Consider the following 20,589-nt stretch of genomic DNA (forward strand, 5'->3'; position numbering starts at 1 on the left):
GAAAGTCTACTTCCCTCATATGACCTTTTAATTATATACGTGATGTTATGAATTTGATCTATATTTGAGTGTTTTTCTCTGATGCTTCAGTCATTAAGTAGAATTTTATGGACTATATGGAATTACCGACAATTAGGCAGATTAATCTGTAACATGAGACTTTTCCTCTATTTCTTATATTGTGCATGTTTCAGTTTAAAAGAAGCATTAATTATATGTGTAAGTTTTACTATTGTTTTACATGAAAGGCGGTTTAATATTTATCCTGTATTAAGTTCATTTCAGGAGCCTTCTTATAGCTAAGGTTTTATTTTTTTTCATTGCAATTGCATTTGGAGTAATCTAATATCCCTATTCTATAGTACGATTTTCCCAGTTAAAAGGAAGGAAAGGTTTTCCCAGGAATGTCAGTTCGATCTTTTTGGCATATCTTCTAGTCTGTTTTTTAACAGCAATAAAATTTTCTGTTATTGAAAAATTACCTACTACGTTGCTGGGTCTACAAACAGTCAAGTGGTGGCTCATGAAGTCGCTGTTTCTTAACCTTCCACTTGTAAAAATCTCTGTATAGCTTATATAATCTTGATATTTTGGAAATGTTGAAAAGCTCCTGCGAAAAATCAATAAATGGTCACTTTATTCCGATTGGTTTAATATGTGCGACGAATACCTTTTTCTTCATCACTGTGCTAATTATTCTCTTCCAACTCATCATATTGGAAACCATTAAGAGGTAGTAAATTGTCTAAATGAGCAATAGCTTCAGCAACTCATAGACGATGACACTGATACTGGCAACACTGATCGTATAGGCGAGAACGCTATTAATGACTAACATGACTGACTGAATAGTTTCAGTTTGGCATATTTTGAATTTTTTATACTTAAGAGTTTTGCCAACATCATAAAAACAATTTCCCATAAACTAAATACGTAGAGTATCGCTATATAATCACTGGCGGCATTAAATCTAGAGCTAATGGGTACCTTTAATTTGAAATTATTGATGATATATATTTTTTTACCTAATATGCATTCAGTAGCACATAATAAAATCTTTTCTTTTTCGCATTGAGAGTCTCCATGGTACACTTTCGTTTGTAAGAAGAATCTGCGTTCAACAGTGGTCTGATGTCAATGTGACGCTCCGTTATTCTTGATCTCTTTTCACCAGCTTTTTAGTTTCCTGGTGGATCCGTTTACCTAGCTCTTCACGGATAAAGAGGAAGTAGGCGAGGGGGGATAAATAAAATGTACTTTTAGGCCGATGAGGCAACTTGGAATGCTTTTATCATTCTTATTAACATGGTCCATTGTATTGGTTAAAGTTTGAATAAAGCAATTATCTATCTGGTCTCCTAGTTAATTGATATCTACTATTTAAAATGATAAACACATTAAATGTTGAAACAATAATCAATAAATGTGCAGCAATTTTCAATTTTCCAATAGTATCTTTTGCTCTTAGTTGTAATCCATTAAAACCTATTATTTGATATTCATGTTCGACATATCAGACTTTTTTCAGTGCTTGATGTTGGCTCCGAACCAGGGTCGCGGTATTAAGCGTACTGACTAGGTAACGATCTATTCAGAGATCAGTGTAGAATACATCAGATCTTACACAGTCTGGTTACTGGTATGACAGTTAATTCTTTGTTAGCAAACAATTTACTTTCACAGTCACGAATCTAAAGTACATACAGGTGCTGAGGAATTAAATACATAGAAACTATTAGAAACGAAGACACTATCGCACCAGTAGGAGAACGATTTTCGCTACACAAGAATTGCCCACTAGACATTCAGACAATTCTTGCGCATCTTTTTTTCTAGAAACTTGAAAACAATTTGAAAAACTTATATTTTCGTGGCAAAACATTTTAGTTGTCGTAATAATTCACATTCACTAAATTTAATTCAATTTAATAAGTTGCTTTTTAATATAAGTGAAATTATTATTAAGACAACATAGTAAAACATTAAATTCATTTATGTTCATTGTTATGTTTTTGATACAAAAACAACTAAAAAATTATTTAATATTTTAAAATTGCTACATTTTAAATGAAATTTGTTTCATATTTTAATATTGCGACTTTGAATTAATTCTTTAAAAGAAGGACGCTATTATCCTCTTCAGGTGAGATTATGCAACTGAACGACGCAACTAAAAACTTTTTCTAGATTTTATAGATTACAGAAACTATTAAACTGAAATTATTCCAGACAGTTTATAACTTTGTCGGTATTTTCATTTTATTTTTGTTAACAAAAAGTAGCTATAGTGAAACACAAATTGGATGATGGCGTAATAATTATTTTTCTTCAATTTTGAATTATGTTCAAAACTTTATTAATATGTATTGTAACATGCATTTTCATATTGACAGGTTGGTTGACAGGACATTTCTATATAGCCAGATTTGTTGGCGCTAATTAGAATAGGAAACAAACTAATTAACACTGTCATAACACATCACAAATCATATTTTCAGAAGGTTTATATAAATTAAAAGTTTTAACAAACTCGAAAGCTTATCAGATTTCTGTTTTCTACAATCAACTTTCAAAATGCTTTTCTTCTTAAAACATTTATCACTTTACTTACACCACTTTTCATTTCGCCGTCCTGTTTGTAGAACTTCCATTACTTACCATGGTTTTAGATTAGTTGTAGGATCAAAATATTTTTCATAATAAAATAGTAACAATGTTATGAAGAAGAGGGGACTCCTTATTGTGATATGTCAAAAATCGATATTAATCTAAGGATCTACAAATAAATATTAGATTAGGAAATATAAGATTAGGCCACAGCACACACAGATCATTCAACAATTCACTTATTGAATCACTTTTTTGCACGAAGACTAGTTTCGCGAAATAGCGATTTGGCATGGCCAGCCAGATGTCCGGATTTAACAGCAACAGACTTTTCCTTATGGGGTTTTCTAAAACAAAAGCTGATGTGAATAAGCCTCAAACAACTCAACATCTTAAAGACAATATTTGTCACCAAATTGAAGATATTCAGCCTCAGATTTTGCAGGATGTCATAAGAAATGCCTTAGCAAGATCCGAAAGTTGCATAGCGAACCGCGGTCACCATTTAGCCGACCATTGATGATGTTTTTTCAAGCATAACAAGGAAAAAAGTATAAAGGCCAAATAAACTTATTATGAAAATCAAACTTTTTTAATTTTTCTTTGAGCAATATTATAGGCAATCAAAAGGACAGCGGGACTTTTTCCCCACGTTGTATATTAAAGGAAATATTTATTAAATTTTTAACAGTCTTTAAATAGGGACAATTTTTCTGTTTTCTTTTGCTTCACCAGTCAACAAATTAAATCAACTTGTGATTCTCAACAGGTAAATAACTTGTAAGCTAAGAAAACAAACGATTCTTGCTATTATCGAATTTTATTAATATATGTTTGGAAGAAACTTTCGCATGTGTCGGGTTTTTCTTTTTTTTAATATTTTAAAATCTCCTTTAACCAACTATGAGTTTATCTGCACTGGACCTACAGTTTAACATGGGATCCGAACCACGGTTCTCGGCACTAAACCTACCGACTGGCGAGTGACAAACTTATAAATCATCCCAGAAGACTTCCGGTCTTACCCAGCCTGGTTACTGGCGTGACTGGGATCATTTTCCTACCTACTGCGCTAACCAGGCTAGCGTGGGTTTTTCTTTCATTTTATAAAAGTCTGTAAGTGTTAGTTAATGAGAGTTTCAGAGTTTGTGTATATTTTACTATACAGACATTTGTTACTGTAATTATTTAATATTAGTTTAATATAAACGCGAAATACTATATCCCTGTTGAAGCTCACAAAAGAAACGATCATCAAACCTCCACCCTCGCTTCCAGACCCCTCCCCGCCTCCCCGCAACAATCCGCCCGGCGACGCCTCGCATTTTTGTGTTCAGATCACGGACATGTCTTCCCAAGCTGTCGTCATTGATAATGATCCGATTTCTGGGCGAGCTTATTAACATATAAGTGTAAGTAGATGCGACAAGCGTCTCCCGCGGGAACGGTTATTTGCCCGACCGGTTGATTAAGGTAACGCGAACCTTACTAGCAGCCTTATTCGCCGGTAAGGAAGGGAACGTTACCCGAAGAGCCCGGATTTATTAATCGGCCTCGATAAAAATGGGGTAAACAGAACCGATTACGTCGACGAGCAACGGCGTATTATCCTAAAGAAATTTGATATTGTACGTTGTATGATAAAGATTTTATATGTAGAAAAAATGGCCCCGTCGTAAAGAAGTTTGTCAAAGTAATAAAGAATTTTGAACACGTTTTGGAAGTATGTTAAACAACAAAAGAATAACTTATATTTATTATTAAATAAGATAGGAATTAATATACACTAAAGAAAGCAACCTTGCTTAACTTGTGGTTTATTAGGCGGTATTCTATTCTATTCTTGAAAAACTATTCTAGAATATTTAGAAATAATAAGGATAGGCCTTTAAAAAGGTTTTTCAAAATTTAAATTATTTTTCTTGTTAGCTGTTTAGGTCCCTGAAATGATACTTTAAAAGCGTTTTTTGAAATTTCCTCTATTTGCGAAAATTGCCATAATATCTCAGGTTATATTGAACCAATTTACTTGAGATATGATAAGAGCCTACTTTTTTCCCATTAAATTCGCTTCTGTACACTACAAGATCAAATGAGTTTTCACAGTTTTAGGTCTGAGGCCTGCTCGACAATTAGGCAACAATTGTAGTGTCTTTCCTCATGGCTCTTTGTGTTTATTTATATTTCTTGAGTAACAGTCTAGAAGTCTCAGTGTAAGTCATTATTCCGAAACCTAATACCTAATATTTTCTTTTCTTAATGAAATTTACCTTTTATTTAAATTATTTTTCGTGGAAGATCCATATAAATCGTGTCCACAGATCCATACTGTTATGTTCATATAGTAACTCATTATGTACGGATATTTCCAATTAACCAATACATTATTATTAATGAACTTCTTTCAATGCAGTTTTGCATTAAAATTCATCACAAGATACTTAGACTTGTTTGTTATATGGCACGAAAATATTACGCTTGTTATTATTTGTTATATGTGCATTTTTATTATATAAAAAATCACGATTTTCCAATTTGTTTTGGTTAAATTTAGTCTCCATGTCTGGATCCTAGTTATTTGGACGCGAATATTATAATATTTCGACCACTTCTACGAAACTGGCTTTAACAGGAAGTATTGCAGTATATGAGCAAATGTTGCCAAGGTCCAAGGTTATTCCTATATCATATGGTTGAAGTAAGCAAATACATGTTACCAAAACATTTTCCCGTTATGTATTAGTTTCTTTTGTTGTAGAATATGCCTCATTTTATTTGACTCTAATAGTTCTCATTGGGACATAAGAGTTTTAAAGTTTAGTTGTAATTTTGCAGTTTTGGAGGCATTTATATATAGAAAGCTAAATAGACCATATCAGTTAAAAGCATTATAGAAAAACATTAAATAACAAAAGAATAACTTAATATTTTTTATTAAATAAGACAGGAATTAATATTTACTAGAAAGCAACCTTGCTTAACTTATGGTTTAATAGGCGGTATTCTATTCTATTCTTGAAAAACTATTCTAGAATATTTAGAAATAATAAGGATAGGCCTTTAAAAAGGTTTTTCAAAATTTAAATTATTTTTCTTGTTAGCTGTTTAGGTCCCTGAAATGATACTTTAAAAGCGTTTTTTGAAATTTCCTCTATTTGCGAAAATTGCCATAATATCTCAGGTTATATTGAACCAATTTACTTGAGATATGATAAGAGCCTACTTTTTTCCCATTAAATTCGCTTCTGTACACTACAAGATCAAATGAGTTTTCACACTTTTAGGTCTGAGGCCTGCTCGACAATTAGGCAACAATTGTAGTGTCTTTCCTCATGCCTCTTTGTGTTTATTTAGATTTCTTGAGTAACAGTCCAGAAGTCTCAGTGTAAGTAAGCATTCCCAAACCTACTACCTAGTATTTTCTTTTCTTAATGAAATTTACCTTTTATTTAAATTATTTTTCGTGGAAGATCCATATAAATCGTGTCCATAGATCCATATTGTTATGCTCATATAATAACTAATTATGTTATGTACGGATATTTCCAATTAACCAATATATTATTATTAATGAACTTCTTTCAATGCAGTTGTGCATTAAAATTCATCACAAGATACTTAGACTTGTTGTTATATGGCACGAAAATATTACGCTTGTTATTATTTGTTATATGTGCATTTTTATTATATAAAAAATCACGATTTTCCAATTTGTTTTGGTTAAATTTAGTCCCCATGTCTGGATCCAGTTATTTGGACGCGAATATTATAATATTTCGACCGCTTCTGCGAAACTGGCTTTAACAGGAAGTATTGCAGTATATGAGCAAATGTTGCCAAGGTCCAAGGTTATTCCTATATCACATGGTTGAAGTAAGCAAATACATGTTACCAAAACATTTTCCCGTTATGTATTAGTTTCTTTTGTTGTAGAATATGCCTCACTTTATTTAACTCTAATAGTTCTCATTGGGATATAAGAGCTTTAAAGTTTAGTTGTTATTTTGTTGTATTTGGAGGCATTTATATATAGAAAGCTAAATAGGCCATATCAATATCAGTTAAAAGCATTATAGAAAAACATTAAATAACAAAAGAATTTTTTATTAAATAAAATTTGTAATAATATTTATTAAATGCATGAATTATTTTATACACTGAATGGCGTGAATATCACTAAGTTATAGTTTATTGCATTTCAAATTGTTAGTAAAATTTTAATTGGGTTTAAAATGTAACATAATCTAACTCTCAGAAGACTACTCAACATCTTTATAAGACTGAACGTTCTTTACAGATAGTTCCTTATTGATGCTATTGAACATAAAATGTATAACAGAAGGAAAGAAGCACTTTTAACTTTAACTTTGGATAGTCGTGATGTAAAAATTCTTGAAAAATAATCTGGTTTATATAAAAAACGCACGAAATTCACTCACACTAATTATTACTCTATAAATTCTGGTTAAACCATCAAAACCTTTTAAACGCATTTTGCGAACAGTATTACTAGCTCAAACTGAGTGTCTTGAACAATTAATTCCGGCTTTGTAAAGAGACATAAGTTCAAAGGATTCTACCAAACGCTTTAGTTATTTGATAGTGTTTGCTGAAGTCTAGGTCAGAAATTCCTTTACAATGATTGTTGTGAATTGTAGCGTTTTCGTATTACCAACATATTCCTCTGTTTTTTATTTTACCATTTGTTAGATTTTAGTGAAGTTAACTTTTGATAACAACTAAAACCATTCATGGCCGACCAGAGTGAGGCAGATATACCATCACCTCTCGAATGCTTTTAAATAGAGTGTGCATCTTAAATAGAGTGACATCAATCGGATCGTTTGTTGATTGTGTTGTGTTTGTGAAATATAATATTTATTTTCTAAAATACCTACAATATGCTTTCATAGTGGAATGGCGGCTGCAATAAATTGTGCAGACCAAGGCATATTTTCATTTACCTAAAATTCCCATAAAGTCACGTTTCAGATTCGCACTAAAGAGTCTGCTTAGAATACTCACATTTTCGATTATTCATATTTATTAAAGCGCTTAATAAGTAATGGTCTGCAAGCTGTCTTGGTTCGCTTGGATGGTTATACTATAAAAGGGACTGTGAATAATAATTATAATAATATAAATTTTCAAAGTATACAGTTTCTTTCACTTACATCGGAGTTATGTTTGATAAAGTTGGCGATTAGGAATCAGGACCTTCATGTTGTATCACACTTTAATGTTTATATTGTAAATATTTATGCAAGTTTTGTTTCTATTAGTCCATATTAATGTCGACATTAAAGACCAAATAAAAAATTTCAGAAAAAATTAATATTTCAACAACAAAGGCTTTAAGAGTAACTCGCCAGCAAAACACCCAGACAAACAACTCAAAATATTATTGACCACATACCTTATTCAGTTGACTGTTCTTGCATCTTATATTTAAATTGATAATATCTCGATAATAAATTTAATTTAATATTATATTAACTTCTAGCTCTCGTATCTATTTCATGTTCATCTTCGTAAGAAGCAGGATTTCGGATCTCGCTGTAACAAGACAAACGAAGACGTAACAAATGAATTATTAATTTCGGATTAATTTGGATTTTATTGTTTCGAAATAATAATCGGGCTCGGCTTAAAAGTTCCGCGGGAAGCGGCAATAAAATTTCGAAACTGATTCCGACGTAATGCGCGTTAAACTTTGCCAATTAACTGGAACTTAAAATTGCACGCGCAGGAAAAATTGAAAAGGGAGCCATCTAAACTGGTAAGATCGGGATACAAGGGAACTGTAAATATAGTCTATTCAAAACAGTAGTGACGCACGTCATAAATATGTACCTGTCGAAAGTTGTAAATTCGTTTTACAGTCAGGCAATATTTTCCTTCTCAATTTATTCTATAAACAGACATAGAATGCTCTTTGACAAGTTCGATCATGTAACCGAAAGAGCCTGCAAAAGTTGTCTGTTTGTCAAACGTTAAAAAATACTTCAAAATTTTATAATTATTTATTGTAAACCGGGACACGTTCTTTTAACGGTTTGTTTTAATGAATTACAAATCGCCGCGGTTTTTGTTGAAAATATATTTATATATTTTCATAGATCATAACATAATTTAATACAATTATTTCAGAGAAAATTCTTAGTCTGGAAAGTATCTTTAAAAAGCCAAAAGATATGCAGCTGCTTGAGGAATGTAGAGCATCCCTTCATACACTGTTGGACAATATCAGATTTAAGTGGTGTAAAGATAACCATCTACGGGGTTTAATGGAACTTCCAGACATTGCTTTTAAAAGAATACAATTTTTAAAAGCATATAATAAAATTAAGAAAGAATTATTATATTAATTTGTATATTTGGAGGAGATATGAATATTTCAGAATGGTAGTAAGAAAGGTAAACGTTGGAATAACTATCGGTTAGGTTTTGTTTGTCATAACATTAATTAATAATTCATTGCAGACATATAGGAACGGATGTGATCAGTTTTTAAGGAACCATCAGTTATTGTTATGTCCAATGCACCATATCAAAGTACATTGTGGAGGAGACCCCAACAAGTGCATCAACAAAGGCAGCAATTAAGGAATGGTTTAAAGTACATAAAATAAGTTTCGAATAAACCACGTTAAAGAATTTTCAAGTTAATGAAATATTTAATTGTATTTCAAGTAATTTACTTTTTTAGAAATACGCCTGAGAAAATATACATGGTAGATCAGATTGCTGAACGTTATGGCCACACAGTATTATATCTTCCTCCTTATTACTGCATATTTAATCCAACTGAGTTGATATGGGGCATTGCAATGAATTACTAAAATAAACGTTCATGTCGAGAGTATATTCAAACCATAACTGTCTGAATTTATGGAAAGAAACATTCTCGAATATAACACCTTCGGTTTGGATGAGCTGGATCAGACACATTGGTCAACTCTTTTGCAGATATGGCAAATGAATTGAAGAGAATGCAGTAACTAATTGTAGTTTTATCAAGAAAGATGTGTGCAGATAGAAACAGAATAAACTATATATATATTAAACCAAAAATTGATCGGATTACATGTAAATATACAACTAACATAATAGCAAATAGCGACATAATAGGTGACTGAAAACTTGTTTTAAAGTTTGCTTTGGTTAGTTCTGAAAAAATATAGATGAGACTTTATAACAAAAAGCTTTCTAGAAGCCGGATCGAAAATTTGATGGTAAAAATAACGGTCGAGGAATGATAATGGCGTAATGAGCTTATAAAGGTAGCCGTCGACGTTTTTACCGCAAGATATTACTGTTTCTTTTCGCTGTCGGGACCCTGCTTGAAAACCCGATTGATATCCATATATTTCCAGCATCTGACACGGTTTGACGTCCTGTTCTCGAACGTGCATTTTTTTATTAGTTTCCCGTCCGCAAAAAGGCCCTTCTCCCTCCCCTGCCCGAAATGTTCATTAAAATCATTCGAAGAGGGCCATATATCAATGAAGCGATTTTTTGCTAGGCGCGCCCGCCGACAATGGAAAACTCTTTTAAAGGAAAACTTTTTGATTTATGGATTTCCACGGCCAGGAACTCCTTATAAATATAAATATTATCGGGTGAAAATATTTTCCTTAGACGTCTCGGGGCCCGACATGAAAATTGTGACGTGGTTGCGGGGAGGAATTATTCGGCGTGGATATAAGTAAAGTTTTCCAGTTTGCTCTCTTTTCATCGCGGTCCCCTTTTTTTGCCTCTATCCGAAGCCATAGTGCGGGAAGATTAACAGGCGATAAAAGTTTTGAGAAATGAATCGGGTAAGCGTCGCTCTTGTCTGATATATTGAAAATAACTATTTTTAAAATACATTTAATATTCCTAGTATACTCCTGAAGAATTAGCTGTTCTCGTGCTGATAATATAAGAAATTTATATTAACTTTTATAGACAATATTTACAAAAACAAATACATTATCGTTAGATGTAGAATTAAATTTTGCATTTTCCTTATAAATGAGAAATTTATTGAGACAAATCGTAGGCTATAAATTAGTTTTAAAGGATATATTTTTAATTTGAAGCCTTATTGTGAAAAATAGAAATGTTAATTAAAATGTTTGTTATTTATAGTATCGTGCATCGTTCTTGCAAATTGCGAATTCCATCTCTAAAGGACGATGGTCATGACTCACATATCGAAACAAGTAGTAATAATAAGCAGCCAGATCTGGAAAATATATCAAGTGAGGCAACACTTTCCATTTTAATGTTTCCAAGTACGTTTCCTCCAATTTTACAATATGTGGCCGAGCTCTGTCTTGCTGGAGAAAAATACTTTAGTGTTTTTGCTTTTATTCCGACCGTTTATCGCGCACTAATCCGTACAAACGCATCAATTGTAGTTGATAAGTAATCCCTGGTTTTAGTTTCATTGAGTAGTGCCTTGGAATACTCGTCCTTAAATTTTCTCGGCTCTTTAGAACGCCCTTTGTCTTCTGTGTCAAAATCGCTATTTTAAAAAGTGGAAACCAGTACTCACATGCGGAAATACATGGTTCGTGGTTACCGCAAGCTTCAAATAATTTCAGCCGTCTTTTTTCCATATTGAAATAAAAAGTAAATCTTCCGGAAAATGCGTTTTACTCGGTACAAATTCAGACATTATCAACGCATTGAAATATAATTTTGTTCACACTTCGATGAAATGACACCTGACAAAGGTGCAGGCTATGATGAAATTGGTTACAAGTGTAACCGATGCGATTTAATACACAGTAACACCATTTGTTGTAAATCCTTTGAAAGTAATTTACAGGCCTATGTATTTTATTTAAACCAATGAAGACAAACAGTAAAAAAAAACTAAAACATTACAATACTTTAAAAGTTTGCAAAAGAGAAAAGTATGTAACTATCAACAATAAAATACAAAAAAGAGATATAATATCTAAAGATGAATACATAATGAATAAGTACCGGATCAATATAAGGTAGTACTAACAAGGAAGAAATACGTCAGAATTATTAGTGAAGATTACAACGGAGTATGGAAACAAGAACAAACAGCACTACACCAAAAAGGGGCTAAAAGAGTAACAGACGAAAATAATGTTTAACCGAGATCTTTGATGAACTGCTCACATGTTGAAATACATGGTCCGTGGTTACCACAAGCTCCAAATAATTTCAGCCGTCTTTTTTTCCATATTGAAATAAAAAGTAAATCTTCCGGAAAATGAGTTGTACTCAGTACAAATTCAGACATTTTCAACGCATTCAAATATAATTTTGTTCACACTTCGACGAAATGACACCTGACAAAGGTGCAGTCTATCATGAAATTGGTTACAAGTGTAACCGATGCGATTTGAAAGTAATTTATAGGCCTATATATTTTATTTAAACCAATCAAGGCAAATAGTAAAAAAAACTAAAACATTACAACACTTTAAAAGTTTGCAGAAGAAAAAAGTACGTAATTATCAACACATAAAATACAAAAAAGAGATATAATAACTAAAGATGAATACGTAATGAATAAGTACCGGATCAATATAAGGTAGTATTAACAATCAAGAAATACGTCAGAATTATTAGTGAAGATTACAACGCAGTATGGAAATAAGAACAAACAGCATTACACCAAAAAGGGACTAAAAGAGGCTGTAATAATTATAGAGGGATTAATCTGTTGAGCTCAGGCTTGAGGATAATATGAAAAAATAATAAAAAATCGACAACAATTTGTACTAAATATGCGGTTTACTCGGAAAAAATAGAAATGTCGGAATTCGCCGTTGTAGATGATATAATAATCCACCAGAACACCAACAAAATATTTCAAAAAGATGGAATATGACACTAAGAGAATACGGTATGATAACGAAAAAAAGCCAAATGAAAGCCATATTTATGGGAGAGCTATAAGTAATAAATATTTAAAATAAGGCTGTAAAAATACATCCCGTATATATATTTAAATACCTGGATTTGGAAATCGAACGTAATGGAAGTTAGGACGTAGAAATGAATGCCATAACAGGAAAAACCATGAATTTTGAGCATTGATATGATTCGATTTTTGAAAAACAAGTAGAACTTTAAATGAGAACTTAAAAATATGTCACAATTCCTTAGAAGACAATCCGAATTATCGTTTCACAATAAATTATTGAACATATTATGTACATACTGTGTGTAACCTTGGCGTAACATAAAGAAATCAAATTTAAATGTGATTCAAAGTTATAGAACAAAAAAATTGAACAATGTTAATGCTAAAAAAATAAAGACTTCTAAAAAGTTAAAGACGCTAACTCAGATTAGAAAACACCAAGTCAGATTGCCTGTACTTAAGAACGTAGTACTCTATTGTAATTACTAGACACCATTGGACTTGAGAGAGGCTAAACAGACACATACACTTTGGGAAAATCTTATTATTTTACTATCTTCACCTGGACTTAAAGAATAATAATATGGAAAATTGAATATGTATTTTATAACTATTTATGAATTTCTTATTCTTCTTAAATTACCAAAAAATACCTGTTCTTTTTGTCAACTTTCTGGTGGCATATAAAGTAACGGACGAAAATAATGTTTAACCGAGATCTTTGATGAAGTTAACATACCAATTTCTCTAAGCGTCTTGAGTTCTGGATAACATATATTGTATCTATATTGTATATCTATATAACATATATTGTATATCTATATGACTAGGTTGAACACAGCATTATTTTGATGAAGTTTCTAATAAAAATGTAGTACCACCAAACACAGAGTATATATATATATATATATTGAATTATGAATACTTAATTTTTTATTGCTAACGTTTAGGCAAGTTTTGCACATGAAATATTGCACAAACGGTACTTGAATATTTTATTTTGTATCATTCATCAACAAGTAGTCTAAAAGTTTCGGTTAGTAAAATAATAATTGAGTTATTTTTATATTTCTGTCGTGATATAAATCTTTTCAACATCAAAAAAAAAATTAGAATTATTTTTATATCAGCAGGTTAACTATTACTTTCTCATAAATGAATACTATTATATGCGGCACTTACCTGATATGCCATCATAGGTCCACCATTCCTCCCAACTGACCGCCTCAGTCACTGCAACAGAGAAAAAAATATCAACCGATTTTTACCATATAAAACAATCAGAGTACCAGAAGGACGAGCCAGCTTGATAAACTGGACGACCCTGTCGGAAAAACAGACGGAAATCGCGATAATCCCAGCTTAAAAATGGGATACATCGTGGGATCAATGTACCCGTGCAAGATAATCCTTTCGGTAAGCTGAGAAAATATGGGAATTTAGCTGCGACAATTTTTTGCACGTTGACATTTTTTATTTGCTTTTTATGTTTGAACGTTTCGTTTTTTAATAGTAATTGATGGCGACACTTGATGCTTAAAAGTCATTTATTGTTTTTTTTCTGTTCGGGTATATGATAATGTAAACAATTCACATTTTTAAATGTGTAGTACTAAAATTAAGGGAATGCTTTACTGGTATATATTTCTTAAGATTTATAACTGCCAACAACTAAAAAATGGGATTCCTACTGATATGCTACTATTTATAACTGAAATTACACATTCAGCAAATACTACATTACAATTGCTTTGTTCAAAAGGGAGTCACTCATTATCGATATTTTATTATAACGAAATTTGGAACATTATATGGGAAACAAAATTATTTTATGAAGTAGTTGCTTGGTTTAGTCATCTTCCTGTGCCGAATAAAAGTTTATAAGTTTATTTAATCTATTTTACATATTTTTGACGGATATTCCCATTTATTTTTGTTCGTGTGTTAGACACTCAAGTTAGAGGTTGACGCTGTATATCAGTTAGATAAATAATACGATTTTCTATTGATACAAAAATATGAAATTTGTTGTTTTGTTTAAAACTAGCGACCCGCTCCGGCTTCACACGGGTGCAATGCTGATACTAAATTAAATACCCTACAGAAAAAATATGAACCTTGTATATAAAAACATAGCGGCCCGCTCCGACTTTGCACGGGCATAAAATATATATGCCTATGTCACTCAATGAAAACATGATTAAAATCGATCCAGTATTTTTGGTTCATTCATTACTGCACGCATTAAATTTGGAGTAAAACAATTCCTCTTCCCCTATACTTACTATGAAGATTTCCTGCTATCTTTGGAATATCTAAATTCATACAATTTTTATTACATTACACATTTTTAAACGCAAATTTTAAATTTGTAATATCTCCGAAAATATTTGTTTAATTTACATGCTGTAAGGAACCATATTGATCTATATTAATTGCACACTGTATTTAAGGTACTTAATTCGATAAGGATTAATGCCGTTTTGCTTAAAGTAGCTTCGTAAATAAGCCATTTTCTCACGTAAAAAGTAAACAATAAAAATGGTTAATGTGGGTTATCCCTAAAAGATAAACATATACCATCGCGGACTTTTTTGTAGACCTTTTTATGGTGTACAATACTGTAGTACATTAATTTGATCTAACTCGTAGGGTTAGGCAGCGTTTTTGCTAAGCCTTAGTATATTATGCATGTATTATACATATAAACCTTCCTCTTGAATCACTCTATCTATTGAAAAAAACCGCATCAAAATCCGTTGCGTAGTTTTAAAGATTTAAGCGCACATAGGGATATAGGGACAGAAAAGGCGACTTTGTTTTATACTATGTAGTGATATACACAGTGATCATCTCAACCCGAAAAAAGTGCCAAATGTCAATATTTTTTCATTTCATCATTTCGCTGGTATGTTATAATTTTTTTAATTCTATTTTGTCGCTCTGATGGATGTCGTCATTTCGCGACTATACAATAGTATAGTCTTGATATAACGAGGACGGGGACGGACATGAAGGGTATATATAAGATAATAAATTAATAAATGAACCAAATTAATAACACAAGCGGGGGGCTAAAAATATAAATAATGTTTATACAATCTAAAAATGAACACAAATATAGGACTAAAAACACAACCAACTAAGTAGAAGTTCTATCCAGACAGAACACATCAACACCCATATCGAAGTGCTAATGATTATCTGGTCAGTAACCTTTAACTTAGCATGGGCTAGATTCTATGGAGAAAATCGATTTCTTGTAGGAACTCGAGTGGTCTGTCATATTTCCTCCTAATTAATTAATTTCTAAAATTGTGCAGCTCATACATAATTCTAATCTGGGTGAGCGGTGGACAGTCGTTCAGTATTTGGTAGAATGAAATAGTGGCACAGTAACAAAACGTCAAGTAAACGTCTGAGAAACGACAGTGACCCAATCTCAGTCGATTCAAAGCTACGACATGGTGAGGAAGGAAAGGAACGCGAAGAGGGGAGAAAAAAGGAGAAAAAAGGGGAGATGAGGCTGCCGATTTAGCCGCACTATCCGCGCGTTCATTTCCCAGTACACAAACGTATGAAGGAATCCACAGTAAACTTGTCCTGATCCTATTCAGACAGAAGGTAAGGATAATTGACAGTGAGTCGGTCACCAGGGGATGGCTGAACTTCTATTCCAAGAAACAATCGAAGGCATTTCGGAAGTCGGTCAGAATTAGGCATTCTTTGAATGATTGTGTTGTGATGTCGGATAAAACTTTTAATATCGCAAAGAGTTCAGCGGTCAATATTGAAACCTATTCAGGGAGCTTGAAGCGGAATTCCCGTTTATTCCCCACAAATGCACTGCCAAGTCGGCTGCGAGATTTGGAGCAATCGGTATATATATGCTTGCAGTCAGGGTGGGAGTCGAGAAGTTCACCGAACGTGCACCTATTAAGATAAGGACTATGTTGTTTTTATACTATAATTTTTCTATGCGTATATTCTATTTCATAAAACGATATATAAATTAAAGATATAATAATATAATATATTTGTATTAAGAATATATTAAATGTATATTTTGAAGGTTACTACCTGATTATTAATTAAGTGATTCTATTTTCACAGATGTCGATTTAAGTGACATCACTCGCAATAAATGAAAATAGCGCGAGAGTTTCATTCATTAAATGGTGACTGGTGATGACCAAACAATAACCTAAATAGTTGCTCTGTTCTATATTCACCAGATAGCTGACAAGTCCCCGTTAATAAATCTATCGTCTACCTATGATAGTAATCTTTTTCTATGGTCTTGATCCATATCTTTGTTAGTTTGTTTTAACTGCAGGTGAGCCGTCAATAATCATTATTTATTCTTCATTAATTCTCAAATACTGAAATCTGAATTATAAAATTATAAGATAAATACTAATAATGTCAATATATATATATATATATATATATATATATATATATATATATATATATATATATATATATCATCAATCAGATAACATAACGAAGAAGAAAAAGTTTGTAGCATATTATGCAGACCTCAAAGGGTCCCAACCACACAATTTACCAATTAAGAATAGAGAGAATACCTGGGCCAGTAATGACAAAACAAAAAACGATAGTTTCTCTCAACATCATCACCAACCTCAAACACCACAAGTGTGGCAACATATGCTGAAGATACGGCAACATCATCTCACGATGAATATCGATATATATAGTTATCAAGACTAATGAGACAATATTTTCTACACACCTGACATTCACCCTGCATAGAAGGACTTGTCCTCCGATATATTTTAATTGCTAATCAAGTAGATAATGTTAAATATTAAACTAAATTGGAGAAATATTTACTAATAAAGCATAAACAATTTTTTAATGTTGGTTTAATGGGTTTAATCCAAACCATATATACTGGCTCATAGGAAACTAAATTTATATAAGTTAATTATTGGGCCCATATGGACGTATAGTATCGAACTGTGGGGTACTACCAGCAAATCTAACATAGCTGTTTAAGGTTTACAAAATATAGTGCTAAGTGCTATCGTAGTCGCCTCATATTATGACAGTAACAACCTAATTCAGCGTGACATATTTCTAGAAATAAAAACGAGTGTGATTGGAAGTACCATACTTACAGTAATCTCGTAGAGTGTCAGAGCATCCTAATATCAGTGCACTCGCCAAACATTTCTATGTGAGCGATATCAGTGAAGTTCGTAGGTCAAAATCTTTACTACCATCTAACTTGATTAATAGGTACAAAAAAATATTGTTTAGAGTAACATAGAATAGTAATGACACGATCTTCTACATGTCATTATATAATGCTGCGTACAGACCGGACCAACGAAGAAGAGCGGTGATTATAATGTATGTACCTACCGTCCACACAACATTCGTCGATTCCATTCCTTTCTTTTGATGTTACCGATAGTCTACTGATTGCAATCGAATTCCAACAAACAGAACTAAAAATATCCCAACAAACCCATTCGTTGTCTTTCGTTCGCCCAATCTGTACGCAGAATTACACAAACAAATTATCAACTATTTATTGCCATTGGGCAGATTTTGGAATGTTAAGAGTATATTAAGTCAGATTTCAAATGAATTTCACAAAAAATGTCGCACTCGCATATAGCTAATAAAATCATCGTAAGCTGTCTGTAATATGTAAGAAGAAGTTTAATAATTATTAAGGGGGCATGTTTAGCCTTGAAAGCTGTTCAAACAGTCGATAAGAAAACGAAAATATAATCAAGCATGCTACTGAAAATATTATATAAAATATTTCGTATCAGCCTCTTCTTGTATCGTTGATTATGTTAAAGTGAAACAGAAGAGAAAGTACCATTTTTGTATCCAAAGAAAAAATATTGTTAAATTCCGTCGAATCTACTGCATATTACAAATTAAAAGTTGCCCGTACATGTGCCAGTAACAATCACTACAAAATATAACGTCTATTGGTGCGAAAGTAATAAAAATGAATCCAACATGGCCAACGTTTAGAACAATAGCACTCGATTAAATGTTAGCCGCGCATTAAAATTTTCAGTTCGCTTGTGCCACAAACAAAAAGCATTTCCATTTTATTATCTACACAATTTTATCTGACGATTGTATTATAATAAAACAATAATAAATAATGCGCGAAACAAATGGAAATTGTTTAAACTAATTCATTGATTTATAACGAGCCAAACGGGCGTAAACGTAAATAAAACGACTAATTCGCCAACATTTACAAAATCATTTCGGCATTATTTCCGATTTTAAGTAGTGAATGTTCATTTGGCCGAAAATCGCCAGATTTCAAGCGGCCATTTCGATAATATTTGTGTTTAATTTGTGTGCGTGTTCGCCATTTTTACCAGTTTAATTTATAAAAACAAAACCATTTTAAATAACGGTCGGTTTGCATTTGCCAAATTAGGTGATAATGATGGTTGAATTCGACATAAAAATATCGCTATTCTATTGATTATTTTACACTGAATCATTAATCAGTTAATTGTTAGTAGGGAACTGGATGCTTCATAACTCACGCTGCCATTTGGAGAATAGATTGTTAGAGGGAATATCAAATCATCACAGAATATCATATTATCTGTTCCATTTTTACTTTATTCTTATAGTGTCTAAAAAGCAAATAAAAAACATAATTAAAAAAGTATTTGTGAGTTATTAGATAGCTAACAATATTGTACGAAAAATTACCACAATACAGCAACTTATACTTATTTTACTTACACTTTATTTTAGCTATTCTATTGATTATTTTATTTTGATCGCTGAATCATTAATCTGTTAATTGTTAGTAGCGAACTGGATGCTTCATAACTGACGCTGTCATTTGGAGAATAGATTGTTAAAGGGAATATCATATCATCACAGAATATCATATTATCTATTCCATTTTTACTTTATTCTTATGGTGTCTAAAAAGCAAATAAAAAACATAATTAAAAAAGTATTTGTGAGTTATTAGAGAGCTAACACATATTGTACGAAAAATTACCACACTACAATAACTTATACTTATTTTACTTACACTTTATTTTACTTATCCTCCTTACTATTCTATTGATTATTTTATTTTGATCACTGAATCATTAATCTGTTAATTGTTAGTAGCGAACTGAATGCTTCATAACTGACTCTGCCATTTCGAGAATAGATTGTTAGAAGGAACATAATATTATCACCGAATATCATATTATCTATTCCATTTTTACTTTATTCTTATGGTGTCTAAAAAGCAAATAAAAACATAATTAAAAAAGTATTTGTGAGTTATTAGAGAGCTAACAATATTGTACGAAAAATTACCACACTACAACAACTTATACTTATTTTACTTACACTTTATTTTACTTATCCTTATACAAAACATTTGGGAATATATTCAGAATCGGATAAGCTATAGTACCTACAAAATAATAGTGGCGCCCGTTGTCAATATATGTCTGCCAAAAGTTATAAATTCGCTTTACAACCAGATAATATTTCCTTCTCATTTTATTGTATTTAAAAAGAGATAGAAAGATAAGTTCGAACTTGTAACCGAATGAGCAAGCAGAAGTTGTCCGTTTGTCAAACGTCTGCAAAATTCTTCAAAATATTATAATTACGGGTTATAAACCGGCAAACCTTGTTTTAACGCTTTGTTATAAAAAATTTCAAAACGCTGCGGTTTTATTCAAAATATTTTTAGCATGTTGCAGCCGCACTGAATATTAGTACAGACACAGTTACTAAAATATATCAAAAAATAAAAAAACAATATACACTTAAATTCGCCAAAAAGAAACCGTCTTTATGCGCAAAGATGACGAATAAAGATCAGGTATAAAGGTAACCCATGAAGTGGTTTAATGAATTTGTATATTTAGATGAGACACGGATATTTCAGAATAGTACATTAGGTCACCCATAGCAAGATGATAATAAATATAGTGTAGAGACAACAAAAGTTGATGGAAAAAGGTCAACGTTGGAATAACTATCGATTAGGTTTTATTAGTCATAACGTTTATTAATAATTCATTGCAGGCATACAGTTCTTCATG

General features: G+C 31.8%; 1 protein-coding gene across 1 annotated transcript in view; it reads right to left on the bottom strand.

Annotated features, from left to right (window-relative positions):
• CARPB (Carbonic anhydrase-related protein B) overlaps nucleotides 1-20,589 on the bottom strand; it is a 395,701-nt gene that overhangs the window by 270,115 nt on the left and 104,997 nt on the right. The window contains exon 2 of the mRNA XM_076397060.1: nucleotides 13,688-13,738. Within this exon, the coding sequence (XP_076253175.1) occupies nucleotides 13,688-13,738 (51 nt within the window). The remainder of the gene's footprint in view (nucleotides 1-13,687; nucleotides 13,739-20,589) is intronic.

The sequence above is a fragment of the Rhynchophorus ferrugineus genome, unplaced genomic scaffold (assembly GCF_030347505.1).
Source record: "Rhynchophorus ferrugineus isolate W39M unplaced genomic scaffold, kcgeb_rfMv2 rfM2, whole genome shotgun sequence".
NCBI lineage: Eukaryota > Metazoa > Arthropoda > Insecta > Coleoptera > Curculionidae > Rhynchophorus > Rhynchophorus ferrugineus.